The 15,588-nt window shown below is 44.9% G+C and overlaps 1 protein-coding gene and 1 pseudogene across 1 annotated transcript; both read right to left on the reverse strand.

The window, feature by feature from the left end:
- Positions 1-2,542: 2,542 nt before the first annotated feature.
- LOC117713397 (uncharacterized) lies at positions 2,543-4,157 on the reverse strand. The gene is made up of 2 exons (XM_076938802.1): positions 4,012-4,157; positions 2,543-3,596 (listed from the first exon to the last, which is right to left on the reverse strand). The coding sequence occupies exons 1-2, from the start codon at positions 4,155-4,157 to the stop codon at positions 2,543-2,545; spliced, it is 1,200 nt and encodes a 399-aa protein (XP_076794917.1).
- Positions 4,158-11,399: 7,242 nt separating this feature from the next.
- Positions 11,400-11,732, reverse strand: LOC117714126 (small ribosomal subunit protein uS14 pseudogene; annotated as a pseudogene).
- Between the last annotated feature and the right edge of the window lie 3,856 nt (positions 11,733-15,588).

The raw sequence follows: 15,588 nt of genomic DNA on the forward strand, positions 1-15,588 counted from the left end.
TAAACTACAATTTTGTTATTTACTATTGAGACATGTGAATTATTTAATATTGCTAAATATTTTTAGCAGCATGTAACTAAAATTTTGTTGTTGTGGGAGAAGTGGCTGCTGGTACTTTTTGCCCTGGTTTTACTAAGAACTCTAAAAAATTGACTTTTAATACAAAAGAGGGGGAGTTACACCCCCAAAAGGAGTCTCCCAGAAATACTCTCCATCATGCCTTGTTCATTCTCAATCTTCTAAATCCGGATGCTCGTGGCAAACCTGCTGCTGATTGCCTTTGGCATACTGAGACCAATAAAAACTATGCTACAGTTATGTGGAAGGACCCTCTTACCTTTAAATGAAATGACCCAGACCCAGTTCTCATATGGGCCCGAGGATTGATATGCCTGTTTGATACCAAAGAAGGCACAGCTAAATGGCTGCCAGAAAGATTAATGAAATAAATAGATAGCCCTAGCTGGGCATTGGTGGCACACGCCTTTATCCCAGCACTTGGGAGGCAGAGGCAGACGGATTTCTGAGTTCGAGGCCAGCCTGGTCTACAGAGTGAGTTCCAGGACAGCCAGGGCTACACACAGAAACCCTGTCTCGAAAAGCCAAATAAATAAATAAATAAATATCCCCCACAAAGCCAGGCTCAATTATAAATAAGACGAATAACAATTGACATCCAGTGAAGACACTATTTTCAAGTTCCACAATATCATTGTCTACACAGTAGACTTAAAGCCATCCTGGACTATGTGAGACTGAATTTATCTATCTATTTATTTATTTATTTATTTAGTGAAAGACCCATGACTCTGGTCTTATCGCTCTGAGAGACCCCCCCCCCCCCCCCCGTCACCAAAGACACCGAGACCAGGTATTCGGATGCAACAGCAAGAGGTTTTAACTTCATAGAGTCCTTGAGCAAGAGGGCGATGGCCGCTACCATCTTGAGGCATGGTGGCCATCCGGCAGCAACCGGGTCCAATTTCTTTGACAGGTAGGCCACTGGTCGTCGCCAGGGCCCTAATTTCTGTGTCAAGACCCCCTTCGCATATCCCTGTTTTTCATCTACAAAGAGGTCAAATGGTTTGGTCAAATCCGGGAGTCCCAGGGCCGGGGAGTTCAAAAGAGCCCGTTTTATGGCCTCAAAAGCCTCCTGATGTTCTGATTCCCACTGATATAATACCCCTTGTTTGGTGAGGGGATATAGGGGGGCTGCCAGTTCCACAAACCCCGGTATCCAGAGGCGGCAGAATCTCGCTGTCCCCAGGAACTCTCGTAGTTTTCCTAGAAGAGTTGGGCGCAGGAATGCTCAAAATGGTTTGTTTTCGAGGCCTCTGTCAGCCACCTCTGGCCTTCGTGGATCTGGTATCCCAGGTAAATCACCTGAGGCTTACAAAGCTGAGCCTTCTTGGCTGACGCCCGGTATCCCAACGCCCCTAGGGTCTCAAGCAGGGCCTCAGTCCCTCGTTCACACTCCTCCTGGGAAACCGTTGCTAGGATAAGGTCGTCTACATATTGAAGTAAGACGATGGCCGGGTGTTGGACCCTAAAGTCCGCCAAGTCCCGATGTAGAGCCTCATCGAATAGTGTGGGGCTGTTTTTAAACCCCTGTGGGAGCCTAGTCCACGTCAGTTGCCCTGAGATACCCAGCTCAAGATCTTTTTACTCAAAGGCAAATAGGGGCTGGCTCTCTGGATGCAGACGCAGGCAAAAGAAAGCATCATTTATGTCCAGGACGGTATACCAACAGTGCGTTGGAGGCAACCCAGTGAGTAGGTTGTATGGGTTGGGCACCGTGGGTGGATATCTTCCACCCTCTTGTTTACTTCCCTCAGATCCTGTACAGGTCTGTAGTCCCCAGTGCCTGGTTTCTTAAGGGGAAGGAGCGGGGTATTCCATGGGGATTGGCAAGGGGTCAGAATCCCCTGGTCTAGCAGCCTACGAATATGAGGCCGAATTCCTTCCCGCGCCTCCTGTGACATTGGATATTGCTTGATTGAAACAGGGCTGGCGGATGCCTTCAGCTGGACTATGAGGGGTGGCTGTCTCAGTGCCAATCTCATACCGCCTGTTTCAGCCCAGGCGAGAGGAAATCTCTCCAGCCACTGCCCTATTTCCTCCGACTTCGTCTGCACTGACTCATGAAGTCTATATTCTTCTTCCAGGTTTAAGGTTAATACCTGGATGGGTCGACCTTGGGGACCCGTAACCCTGGGTCCCCCTTTTTCAAAATGTATCTGGGCTTTTAATTTGGTTAGTAGGTCTCTCCCCAAGAGGGGGTATGGACAATCAGGAACATGTAGGAAGGAATGAGACACTTTACCGTTAGCCAGATGCACCTTGCGCTCAGTGGTCCACTGGTAGGATTTTCCTCCGGTTGCCCCTTGGACCCACGCTGTCTTCTCACTTAGGGGTCCTGGTTGGCGGGTGAGAACCGAATGCTGGGCGCCGGTATCGACCAGAAAGGTGACTGGCTGCCCCCCCCCCCCCCACTTGAAGGGTTATCCGGGGTTTAGGGGGGGGGCTTCTGACCCTGACCTCCCTAGTCTTCTAGGTTTAAGAGGGAGGTCTGCGCCGGCCTGGGCCTACGCGGGCCCCTCGGTCTCTTGGGGCAATCTTTTATCCAGTGGCCCCTTTCCTTGCAGTAGGCACATTGATCTCGATCTACCGCTGGGGCTCTCCTTTCCCGCTCTCCCGGTTTCTGGCTACTCTGTCTCTGCCCTGCTACTACAGTGGCCATTATTTTACTAAGATCTCTGTTGCGTTTCCTATCCCTCTGGGCCTCTCTCTCTTCTGTTTCTCTCTTCAGCCTCTCCTCTTTCTCTTCCTGTGTCTCTCTTTTATTGAAAACTTTCTCAGCTTCCTTTAGAATATCCTGAAGGCTACTATCTCTTAGCCCTTCCAGTCTCTCTAACTTCCTTCTAATATCTGGAGCCGACTGCCAGATAAAAGACATGATGAGGTGAGTGGCCTGGCTCGGATCCTCCGGGTCATATGGGCTATGTACCCGGTAGGCATCCTTCAGACGTTCCATGAACGTAGATGGATGTTCCTCCGGTCCCTGAGTGACTGACTTGACCTGGGCCAAATTGGTGGGCTTTTTACCTGCCCTTAGGAGACCCGCTACAAGCAACTGGCGATAGAGACGTAGGCTGGCCCTACCTGCAGCCGTGGTGAAGTCCCACTCGGGTCGCTTCAAGGGGAAAGCCTCCTCAATTTCAGCCGGTATCTGGGTGGGGCGTCCATCATCACCCGGTACCTGTTTCCGGGCCTCCTGGAAGACCCTCTGCCTCTCCTCAGAGGTGAGGAGCACCTGTAAGAGCTGCTGACAGTCATCCCAAGTGGGCTGGTGGGTAATTAAGACAGATTCAATAAGACTAGTCAGTTTAGAGGGATCCTGTGTAAAAGAGGGGTTATTGTTTTTCCAATTATAAAGGTCTGAGGCGGAGAAGGGCCAATATTGGGGGCGACCATCATTCCCAGTTCTCAGCGGAAGGGTCTGTGACGACCCCTGGGGTTCCCTTCGGCCTCTAATCCGACCCGCTACCGGAGAGAAATCGGGGTTCTCAGGAACGCTTCCTGTCCCCACGGAGGGTCTACCTCGGAAGAGGGGGCCCTACCTGCTGTCGCAGACTGGCCCTCCAGTCCCCGCTCTCCATAAGGAGGGGGGTCCTCAGTTAGAAGATCAATAAGAGGGCCCTGGTCGGATGGCAGGACCGGGGGACATTTTTTTCTTGTCCTCCGTTTGTTTGACAAGGGCAGGGTAGAGGGCAATGGGAGAGGTAGCAGGAGGGGCAGTTGGGACTATGGCGGGGGCCAGCAAGGGAGGTAGGATCGGAGGGGGAAACGGGAGAGAGGAAGGGTTTTACCCATGACGGCGGGTCTACCACCAGCGACTCCTAGGTGATGATATTTGAAACCTGATCCAGGTGTCCGCCTGGTCCAGGATTCATCACCCTCTCCTTAACCTGCCAAATAATGGAGATGTTAAAAGTACCATCCCGAGGCCACCCGACTGAAAAGGTTGGCCACTCGGAGGTACAGAAGGTCTGCCATCTGCCTTTCTTGACGTCCACGGAGTTGCTGTGGGCCACACCGCGGACCTCCTTGAAATGCTGTAAAGTCAAACTTAAAGGGGTGACAAGAGTCTGGCCCATAATTTCTCCCAAAAAAAAAAAACACTTAGGACTAAACAACAAACGACAAAACAGAACACAAACACAGACAAACGCGCTGCGCGGCTCCGATGCCAAAATGAAACCAAAAATCCTGAAGGGGTTTGAGAAGAGGTCGGAGGATCCTCTATCTCCAGAGACACGTATCCGCGGGTCAGGGGTGGTGCCCCAAAAAGTCCCACAGACTTTCCCCCAGGACGTCTCCTGGGGGCGCGGAGGAGGAATCTGGGTCCGTCAACCCTTCCTAAGTCTGCCGGAATTACAGAGCAATCTAGCTAGATTGTACGGAAGACAGAGACAGAGACGGCCAGATAAAGACGCGCTGGCCAGCTTACCTCCCAAAGAAGGGTCGGTGGTCCTGGGGAGGGGGTGGGGGGGGGGTCTCTGGATCCGGACGAGCCCCCAAATGAAAGACCCATGACTCTGGTCTTTCGCTCTGAGAGACCGCCCCCCCCCCCACCAAAGACATCGAGACCAGGTATTCGGATGCAACAGCAAGAGGTTTTATTTTTCCAAACGGGTACCCGGACGACAGCGTCTCCGTGGAGGACTGCCGTGCGGTGGTCCAGGGATAGGGGTTTTTATAGAGGTTCAGAGCAGGAAGCTAGGTTTACAGAAGCGAGAAGCATGGTTACAGGGTTCTAATTGGACAATTTAAATAAGGCCAGGTTCAACCTAGGGTCAACACCCTGCCCCAGAAACGAGGTGCTCGAGATGCTCAGAGCAGGCTCTATTGTCCTTTGAATTACCTGGTGTTTTTCTGGGTACTTTCAGTCCCCCGCCTGGGCCAGGTGCACTGCTTTAGCACTATCTTTGACCTGCTCAGGGGCCCAGTATTTTTCCAGCCTTACAAAAGAACTCTGCTGAGCAAAATAACTCTGCTGAACAAAACACTGCTGAACAAAACACTCTACTGAACAAAACACTCTACAAAACAACTCTGCTAAGCTGGGGTCTTTCATTAGCAAGACAGGGTTTCTCTATATAGCCTTGGTCGTCCTCCAAGACTCACAGAGGTGCTTTAATCCCTCCAAGTGCTGAAATTAAAGGCCACCACTGTCCATCAAGACTGTTATTAAACAGAAAGGAAGAGAAATGGGAGGGAAAGGAGAGGAGGGAGCATGAAAGGAGGAAAGGGGCAAGGGAAGGAAAAGAGATGGGAAGAGGGGGAAGGGGAAAGAGGGAAAGAGGAAAATAAGGAATGGGAGGGGAGAAAAAGAGGGGAGAAAAGACAGAGGGATGGAAAGGGGGTACAAATGTCATTAGAAAAGTAAACTCAAAATGTGAAGTCTACGTACTCTAAAGCACTTAGAAAAAAGTACTTTAAAATGGGAAAAATAATACAGTGGTTCATATTTTAAAATATAGTATTAGAAGCAATGGGTAAAACAAGATCTTAGCAATCAAATCCAGGGATATCAGCTTTATAGCTCTGATCACTTGTTGTTGTGGCAATTTCCGAATATCATTAAAAAGAATTGAAAATGGGAAAGCCAAGACAAACCCTTTCCCAACTTTAGGAATATTTCACTTAAACAAAACAAAACCAAACCCAGTGTTATGTAGCCCAGGCTGGCCTTGAATTCTTGATCTCCCCGCCTCCATTTCAAGAGCTCTGGGATTAAAGGCATTTCCACCACACCACGCAATACTTTACTTTTGAAAGAAATATTTTAAGTTTTGAGTCTACTTGGTTTTTTTTTGTTTGTTTGTTTGTTTGTTTGTTTTTTAAAGAAAAGAATTTGGAAAATACACACTGGTAAGAAATACCTGTTATACCTCTGGAGACCAGCAGGTGACACTAAAGCACCTTTCCCTGGGCTTCCAGGTGGTTCATAGAATTAGAAATGTATATACTGTTGCCTAAATTTTGATTCATTAATCCTGAAGATGTTGTAAAATTTACTAAATCAATGCTCAATGCCATTTAGGGAGCTATAGAGCTTAAGAAAATGTTTAGTGGTTCTAAGCTAGTGGAAACCATTGAGTGATGCGCTTATAAACCCATTAAATCAGAGGTATGGGTAGCCCAGGTCCCTTCTCTTCTCTCTGCCTCATGCTCTGCTTATTTTGTTGAATATTTGCCACTACAGATATTGATTATTTGTCAATTGAAAAACAGAACTGACATAGATTTTAGAACTGGCATCTACAGATAATAAATGGTTTGTTTTATCTGAATTCTATATCTTTAAGAGTTAAATACAAGGCTGAGGAGATAGTTTGGTAGGTAAAAATGCTTTATATATACATATATATGAATATATATATATATATATATATATATATATATATATATATATATGAAAGGCCATACACATACACATAGGCCTCTTTTCACATAGGTCCTGGGAATTTATGCGGAAGTCCATATATATGTGTATGTGTATGGCCTTTCAAGCCCGTAACCCAGGACACACTCAGTGTAGATAGGAGATCACTGGGACCTGCTGCCTGCCAGCCTAGATCCAGATTCAGAGAAAGACCCTGTCTCAAGGAAATAAGGCAGAGTGACAGAGCAGGATACCGGATCTCCGTCTCTAGCCTACCACCCTCCCCCCTCCCCACACACACACACACACACATTCACATATACTCACACATACACACACACATACATACACATATACACATACACACACTCACACATACAGACACACACTCACACATACATTCACACACTTACACATACATACACTCACACATACACACACATACATTCACACTCACATACACACACACTCACATATACTCACACACATTCAAACACACTCATACACAATACACTCTCATATACACTCACACACACACACTTTCAAACACTCATACACAATACACTCACACACACATACATGCTCACACACACATACACACACTCACACACATAGACACACTCATGTACATACATACACACTCATACATAATAGGTATGAAAGATGTACATCTTATGTACATATCATGTATATACTAAACTAGAAAATGTTTAAGTAGCTCAGCAGTGGTGGCACACGCCCTTAATCCCAGCACTAGAGAAGCAAAGGCAGGCAGATCTCTGTGAATTCCAAGACAGCCAGGGGCTACACAGAGAAACCCAGTCAAAAAAAAAAATCCAGAAAAACAAAAGAGAAAATGTTGTTAAAGCAATAAAGTGTATAAGTGATTTAGGACATTACCAATAAAGCTGCCACCCTTTAAGTATTGCCACCCTTTAGGAAGCAATTTGGAAACATGTGTCTGGAATTTGATATATGTGTATTCCAGTTAATGTACTAATTCTATTTCTGGAAGTCTTTAACGAGCTGACATTCCAGAGGCAGGAACAGACCATTATCATCCTATTGTGTGGGATGGCAGAATTTTTTTTTAATTATAGGAGCTGAAGAGAGGGCTCAGTGGTTAAGAGTGCTCGCTACTTTTTCACAGAGTCTGGCTTTGTTTCCCAGAGCCCATATGGCAGCTCACAACCTTCTGTAACTCTAGTTCAAGGGGATCCAACACCATCTTATGGCCTTTTTAGATTCCAGGCATACAAATGGTGCACACATACACACACACACACACACACACATGACAAAATGCTCATACACATAAAATAAAATAAAAATTTAAAAGCACAGTTATAGATTATTAAGTATAAATATAGTTAACAGAAATACATTTTTTCTTTTTGTGTGTGTGTGTGTGTTGAGTTTTACTATGTAGCCCTGACTGTCCTGGAACTCACTATGTAGACCAGGCTGGCCTTAAACTCACAGAGAACCACCAGCCTCTGACTCTCCAAGTGCTGAGATTAATGCTGTGTACCACCATGCCGTGTGTGTGTGTGTGTGTGTGTGTGTGTGTTAAACATTGGGATATCTTGTATTCAGTATCTCAGAGGAGCTTCCTGAACAAAGAAAAAAACTATTTTATACAAGCAAAAATTTTAAGCTTGTTTTGTTTATTTATTTTGAATGTATGGGTGTTTTGCCTGTGTGCATATCACTCAAGGAACATGGTGGTCTCAGAGGCCAGAGGAGGGCATATCCCCTCCTCTGAGACCAGATCCCCTGGTTGGAGTTATAGATGTAAGCTACCATGTAGGTGCTGGGAATTGAACCAGGGTCCTCTGGAAGAGCAATCAGTGTTCTTAACTGCTGAACCATCTCTCCAGCACATATTATTTTTAATTATGTGTGTGCATATGGTAGGATTGTGCATTCTTATGTGCATGTGAATGTTGGTGCCCAAGGTTCAAGACATCAGATCCCACACCCAGCCCAGCTCAGGGAGCTGGAGTTACAAGTAGCTGCAAGCTGTTCAGTTGATGCTGGGAACTAACTCAGATCTTCTTCAAGAGCAATATTTGCTCTTAACTTCTGAGCTACCTCTCCAATCCTCAAAGGACTTTCGTTTTGTAAATTACCTCTTAATCTGGGCAAAGTGGTGCAGGGCTTTAATCCTAGCACAGAGGTGCTGGGACAGGTAGACCTCTGTAGGCTTATATTTTTCTTTTTTTTTTCTCAATTCATAATTTATTTTATAGCTTATGTAGATCATGATGAAAATTCATACCTTTCTTTTTTTCCTTGGATATTTTATTTATTTGCAATACAGATGTCATCCCCTTTCCCCATTTCCCCTCCCTAGAACCTCCTATCCCACCCCCCCCCCTCCTCCTTTATGCTTTTATACCATTTTAGTTACATGCATGTATTAAGGTCAGTTCTAGGTTGCGGGTTTAGCAATACAATAGATGGAAATAGTCAAGGAACAAGCAATACAGTAAACTCAAATAGAGAAAAAGCAAGGCATTAAACCCAATTACGTGAACACTCTGGTGATCACTGTTTCTAAGGGCTTATCAGGATGACCAAAGTATCTGAGCCTACTTCCCTGTCCTAGCCCAAAGTTATTTTCATGTCTGAAGCTTATTTCCTTGTTCTAGCCTAAAATTTAGATTCCTACCTGAAATTACTTCTTTGTTCTAGCCTAATGTCAGATTCCTGCCTGAAGCCTATTTCCTTGTCTAATGTCATATTCCTGCCAAGCAGCCCATTTCCTTGTCCTTGGCTCATGTCAGATTATTGTCAAGCAGCCCCAAAGGCTCTCTGCCTCTCCCCCCTTTTAATTTCGTTAACAAGACTGAGTCTGTCTTAGGTCATTCTGACAAGAATGCCTTTCTTACCCATCATGGAATATGCATTATCAAAAGCAATGCATCTATGTCTTAGGTTGGCAAGGCTCTGTGCAGAATCTTACCCATCCTTGGCTTGCCAGCCTGATAATTTAATAACTCTGTTGGGGGGGCACTTATATTTTTCAAAACCTACTTTAATAAGGGTCCTTTAACCCTTTAACAATTTAACCTACCTTCTAGCTCACCACCCACCAGAGGTAGTGGAAAGAAAAAGTAAATAGGGCAAAGGAGGATGTGGACCTGTTTAGAAAGAGTTCCTTGAGGCTATTACAGTCTTCATTGTCAGGATAGCAGCAGTTCAGTTCACTCATAGCAGTAGCTTGATCCACTCTCAGGCAATGGCAGTTCAATCTAGAAGAAACCAAATGGCTCTGCCAATCTGTCTTGAGTCCAAGAAAGTGGCAAGAAGCTGCAGGAATACCACCAGTTTTTTGGTGGTGTTTCTTTTTACACAGTCACAACAAACGATTGAAGAAGGCAAGGAGAACCAATGCCACAGCATCATCATCTAAGACCAAAGTGTGGCAAGGACACACTGTATTAGCCACTGTTGGGTTATATTTGTACCCTTTCCAAACATCACATGTTCTCTCAAGTATCTGCTCAAAACATCACATGTCCTTTTCCCAAGCAGTTTCCAGAAAAAAAAAAAAAAAAACCATTATGTCTGTTCTCAGCAAAACATTCTCCCATGTGTCTGCTTCAGCAAAAACATTCTCTCATTAGATAGTTTCCAGAAAAACACCACATGACACAACTGAGTCTGCAAAGAAACCAGAAATTTCCATATCTCTGTGAGTTCAAGGCCAGCTAAAGCTACATAATGAGACCCTGTCTTAAAAGGTAAGTAAGTAAATAAATAATTCCTTTTTTGTCTTGTTTCGATTTTTGTTTGCTTGCTTGCTTGCTTGCTTTTGATTTTCAAGATGGTGTTTCTCTGTCTAGCCCTGACTCTCCTAGATCTCACTCTATAGACCAGACTGGCCTCAAATTCAGAGATTGCGTCTGCCTCTGCCTCTGCCTCTGCCTCTGCCTCTGCCTCTGCCTCTGCCTCTGCCTCTGCCTCTGCCTCTGCCTCTGCCTCTGCCTCTGCCTCTGCCTCTGCCTCTGCCTCTGCCTCTGCCTCTGCCTCTGCCTCCTCTGCCGCCTCTGCCTCTGCCTCTGCCTCTGCCTCTGCCTCTGCCTCTGCCTCTGCCTCTGCCTCCTCTGCCTCTGCCTCCTCTGCCTCTGCCTCTGCCTCTGCCTCTGCCTCTGCCTCTGCCTCTGCCTCTGCCTCTGCCTCTGCCTCTGCCTCTGCCTCTGCCTCTGCCTCTGCCTCTGCCTCCGAGTGCTGGGATCAGAGGCATGTGCCATTACTGCCCTGCTGACAAATCACTTTTTAAAAGAAGAATTTAAAGATTTTACAGCTATAAAAAGATTTTATGAATGCTAAAAAGATACCTGAAAAGAGAACATGAAGCAAAAACTACTGGGAAATAACAAATCTCTGAGAGTTACAGAGGTTGATCTCTGATGCCTGTTCTTATAGGAGAAGGAGAGGCCTGGCTTCCTGATGTCAATCAACAAACCTGCAAATCCAAATGGAAGAACAGAGGCTAGTGCCAGCAGGGCCCATCAATCAAAATCATCTTCTCCTGGCAGACTTTCCATCATGATGTCATAAGCTTTTCTCTCCCTTTAAGGCTACCCGGAAGTTTGATCAGCATTAGAATGGGCCTACACATCCAAACCTTAGCCAGAAGAGATGGCTCTTCCTAGGAACATTTACTATATCATTCATAACTGAGTCTCTGACAAGTGATGGATTTTTCAAAGCCATATCTTTTTAGTGAGATACTTAGGTTTATCTTTGTTCCATAATCAGAAAAGAAGGGAAATTTTTCTTTCTTAAAATTAATCTTTAGATTAACATACAAAGATTGCTTTCATACATATAGTCATGCATTCTTTGTTGTGATTTATTCCCTTTCCAACTGTCTTCCTCCAAGCCCCTTTCCCCAATCCAACAACTAGTTCCCTCCCTTGGACTTGTCTACTACACCTTACCCCCAGATATTTTACACTTCTTTTTTTTTTTTTTTAAAGGTCTTCACATTTTTATTCTTCGTGCACAAAGACTAGCATGATGGGTTTCACTGGATAGACAGTCGAATAATCCATTCAAGATTGCTTAGTCCAACTTAATGAAGCCTATGTCCTTTGCATACTGACGGAAGCACTGACGGCACATGTTCAGCCCGTATTTACGGATCAGACCGTGACGATTAGAGCAGACACGGCAAGAGTGAGAACCCTGACCGAACTTCCGTGGGTGACTCCAGTACAGCTGCTGGTGACCCATCTTGCCTCCAGATGCCCAACGAGGAAAAAGGTATTTTACACTTCTTAACATTTGTTTTTATTATTGTTTTTTCCCCTTTTAGTTAAAATAGCAGAAAATAGCTTTCCCTTCAGATGACATTGACTGGTACTTACGTGGATGGCCTGCTCACCTGGCGAGTCTGAAGAAACAATCAGGCCTATGAATTGTGGTTTCTATTGACATCATCATTGTGTATGTATGTGTGCGTGCATGCACGTGCATGCATGCGCATGTTCTGTGTGCATTTCCCCTCCCCCATGCTGTGTGCTGGAATCTGAACCTTAGTCAACATGATAGAACAGCAAACATTTTTAACTATTGACACATCTCTTCAGACACTCATCCTTCTTTCCTTCCTTCCTTCCTTCCTTCCTTCCTTCCTTCCTCTTCCTTCCTTCCTTCCTTCCTTCCTTCCTTCTTTTCTTCCTTCCTTTCTTCTCTTTCTTTTTTTTAGGGTAGGGGTGAGGATGGGGGAGGGAGGGGGGGACATGACAGAGCTTCATTTGCTCAGACTGGTCTCAAACTCACTGTGTAGCTAAGTGAGGCTGGTCTTGAACTCCTGATTCAACTTGTTCTACTTCCCAAGTACTGTCACTCCAAGCACAGGCCTGGGTATTTGTTTATTTTTGATTTAACTCTTCCCATACTCTATCCCCTTTCCTTGAATCTTCTTTTGTCTATGGACCCAGTGTCTCAGAGCTTCTGCTTGGTAAGTCATTCTCTTGGCATAGGACCGTGAACGCAGCCCACCCCTCTCATGGCTATACTTTTCTTTCAGCTGCCAACATACGCTCCTTTGTTTCTTTGTCTGGCTTAACGGTGATTTTACTTGTTGTTGTTTAGTTGTCTTTTTATGCATCCCAGGCTGGCCTTAAACTCACTATGCAGCCTAAACTATCCTTGAACTCATGACCTTCCTGCCTCAACTACCCAAGTTCCAGGATTAGAGGCATATATACCACCACTTCCACTAAAAAGTAGGTTTATCTTTTAGTCAACTTTATTGAGACATTGTTTACATATAAAAATTGTGATAAAACATAACAGATTGATATTTCATAGTAGGCTGTTCTTAACAGCTCCTATGTTATATCCATCCTCCTCGTGTATACAAAAAGTGAACTTAGCCTCTGGGTATCACTAGACTGAATTGGGGTAGCCTTACACCACAATGTATATAGTTCAAGGATCCTTGGTACATCTTTGACGTCTTTCACATTTCTCCTACCTTTCTCCCTCACTGTGAGCCACTCTTTGTGTTTACTGTCCTCTTCTCTTTGCTCTTGTCCCTATCCTAGTTAGTGTCAACTGTCAACTTGACACAACCTAGAATTATATGGGGAGGAAACCTCAGTGGAAAAATTCCCTGTGGGCATGTCTCTAGGAGGAGTCTCTTTATTGCTAATTGAAAAAGGAGGGTCCAGCCCACTATTGGTGGCATCATTCCCTAGACAGATAGATGGTCCTGAACTATACAAGAAAGTTAGCTGAATATACCTCTAGCCAGCAGGCATAATTCTCTATGGTTCCTGCTATACTTCTTCGGCTATAAAGTGAGTTCTTTGGTCAGAGAAAATGGAACACCAAACAAGTCTGTATCCCCAGCCATTTTTAGTGAGCCCTGGGCTAAAGATTTCACAAAAAGCTAAAAGCCATTAGCACTGTGTTGGTTTGCATATGCTTGGTCCAGGGAGTGGCACTATTAGAAGGCCACTGTGGCCCTGTTGGAGTAGATGTGGCCTTGTTGGAGTAGGTGTGTCCCTGTAGGTGTAGGCTTTAAGACCCTCATCCTACCTTCCTGGAAGCCAGTATTCTGCTAGCAGCCTTCAGAGAAAGATGTAGAACTCTCAGCTCCTCCTGCACTATGCCTGCCTGGATGCTGACACATTCCCGCCTTGATGATAATGGACTGAACTTCAGAACCTGTAAGCTAGCCCAATTAAATGATGACCTTATAAGAGTTGCCTTGGTCATGGTGTCTGTTCACAGCAGTAAAACTAACTAAGACACCTTCTTTTTTTCCTTTAATACATGTCATTCAACATGCTAAATATACCTATCTGACTTGTTTACCATCTGTCCCTTAATACAAAATATAAGCTCTGTGCATGCAAAGATCAATGTCTGCCTTTTTCTTGTGTCACTTCTGCAGTGTCTGGAACACAGACTGACTTATATCAGGTACTCAGTAATTATTCTTTGGATTTCGTATCAATTTGACAAAAGCGGTTTATTTTTCCATAGTACAATCCCCTGATACTCTTCACAGATTGACAAGATGGCACAAAATTACAGAGATGACTCACAATTCTACCTCAATGTTTCAGCCCTTTTAGCAACAAGCAACAAGTTCTTGGTGCTGGGTAAGTAAGATGGAAAGAGCTAGAAAAACACAGGGAGGCCCAATGCACAGTCAAAGATTCTACAAGTTCACTTAGGAGTCAACTGATTGGACCTCCTTAGGTTACTTTCAGAGCACCACTGGGTACAAAGGGGCAACTTCAGAGAAGCCTGAGAAGACTGCAAGGTGCCAGAACCTGAAACCAGATCTGCCCCATGGGAAAGGCTAGCCCTGGAAGGACAGGAACAGGTACTTGGAGTGCCAAGGGCATCCAGTGCATCTGAGGGGATGTTGTTCTGAAGACAGGGGCATCCGAGAGAGTGTTATAAAGGGCCTAGAGGAAATGATGTAACTGTTGGGAAGTAGACATCAAGCACTCACAATCTAAGACTGATGATATTACAAGACAAACTTGTCAAAAACACCTAAAAGAGACATAAAGGGAGGCTGTAGCTCAGTTGGTAGAGTGCTTGCCTAGCATGTATGAAACTCGAGATACAATCCCCATCCCTGCATTTGACACACATGTTAAATTCATACCTGAAGTCCAGCACATGGGAGATAAAAGCAGGAGAATCCAAAGTTCAAGAACATCTTTAACTACATAGTGAGTTTAAGGCCAGCTTAGGATACATGAAACCCTATCAAAACCAACAACAAACAGAAAGAACAAAAGTATATGAGGATGAGCTAGAGGATATGGGAAATTGTTATATAAAATGTATATATGTAACAAATGACTCATAATGAGACTATTTTAAAAATTGTTCCAAAACTACAAACATATTTGTGTGTGTGCGTGTGTGTGTGCATTAGTTAGGGTTTTACTGCTGTGAACAGATACCATGACCAAGGCAACTCTTATAAGGACAACATTTAATTGGGGCGGGCTTACAGGTTTAGAGGTTCAATCCACTATTGTCAAGGCAAGAGCATGGCAGCATCCAGGCAGGCATCGTGTAGGAAGAGCTGAGAGTTCTACGTCTTCATCTGAAGGCTGCTAGCAGAATACTGACTTCCAGGCAGCTAGGATGAAAGTCTTAAAGCCCACACCCACAGTGACACATTTACTCCAACAAGGCCACACCTCCAAATAGTGCCACTCCCTAGGCCAAGCGTATTCAAACCATGACAGTATGTTTGTGTATGCACATATATGTATATACGTATGTATGCATATATGTATGTATACATGTATGCAAGGGGGTGCAGTAGAGAAACTACCAAAATGGCCACTCCATTATTAGGGTGGAAGGTTTTATTGTGACTAAGAGAAAGGAAATATCCAGAGGCTTCTGGAAAAGTCCAGAGCAGAGAGAATTAAAAAAAACCAGACTGGACATGGCTGGGGCTAGGAAAGTGGGACATGGAAAAATCATGTGGGATGGAAGGCAGGTAAGTAGCTGTGGGGAGGGAGGGAAGTCTGAGCTGAAGCAGGCCTGAGAGTATAGGGAATAAGTGGTGGGCTGGTGAACAGGGACTATAGGAGCCTGGAGGCTAGCATGGGCTTTGATATGCTGATAGGCACCAC

The sequence above is a fragment of the Arvicanthis niloticus genome, chromosome 8 (genome assembly GCF_011762505.2).
Source record: "Arvicanthis niloticus isolate mArvNil1 chromosome 8, mArvNil1.pat.X, whole genome shotgun sequence".
NCBI classification, from domain to species: Eukaryota; Metazoa; Chordata; class Mammalia; order Rodentia; family Muridae; genus Arvicanthis; species Arvicanthis niloticus.

Bases quoted from the DNA above. Each gene is read 5' to 3' on its own strand.
- LOC117713397 (XM_076938802.1), bottom strand. From the start codon at position 4,157: ATGGGCCAGACTCTTGTCACCCCTTTAAGTTTGACTTTACAGCATTTC. The intron at 3,597-4,011 runs GTGGCCTCGGGA...CTTCCGAGGTAG, and splicing joins TGGCCAACCTTTTCAGTCGG to ACCCTCCGTGGGGACAGGAA.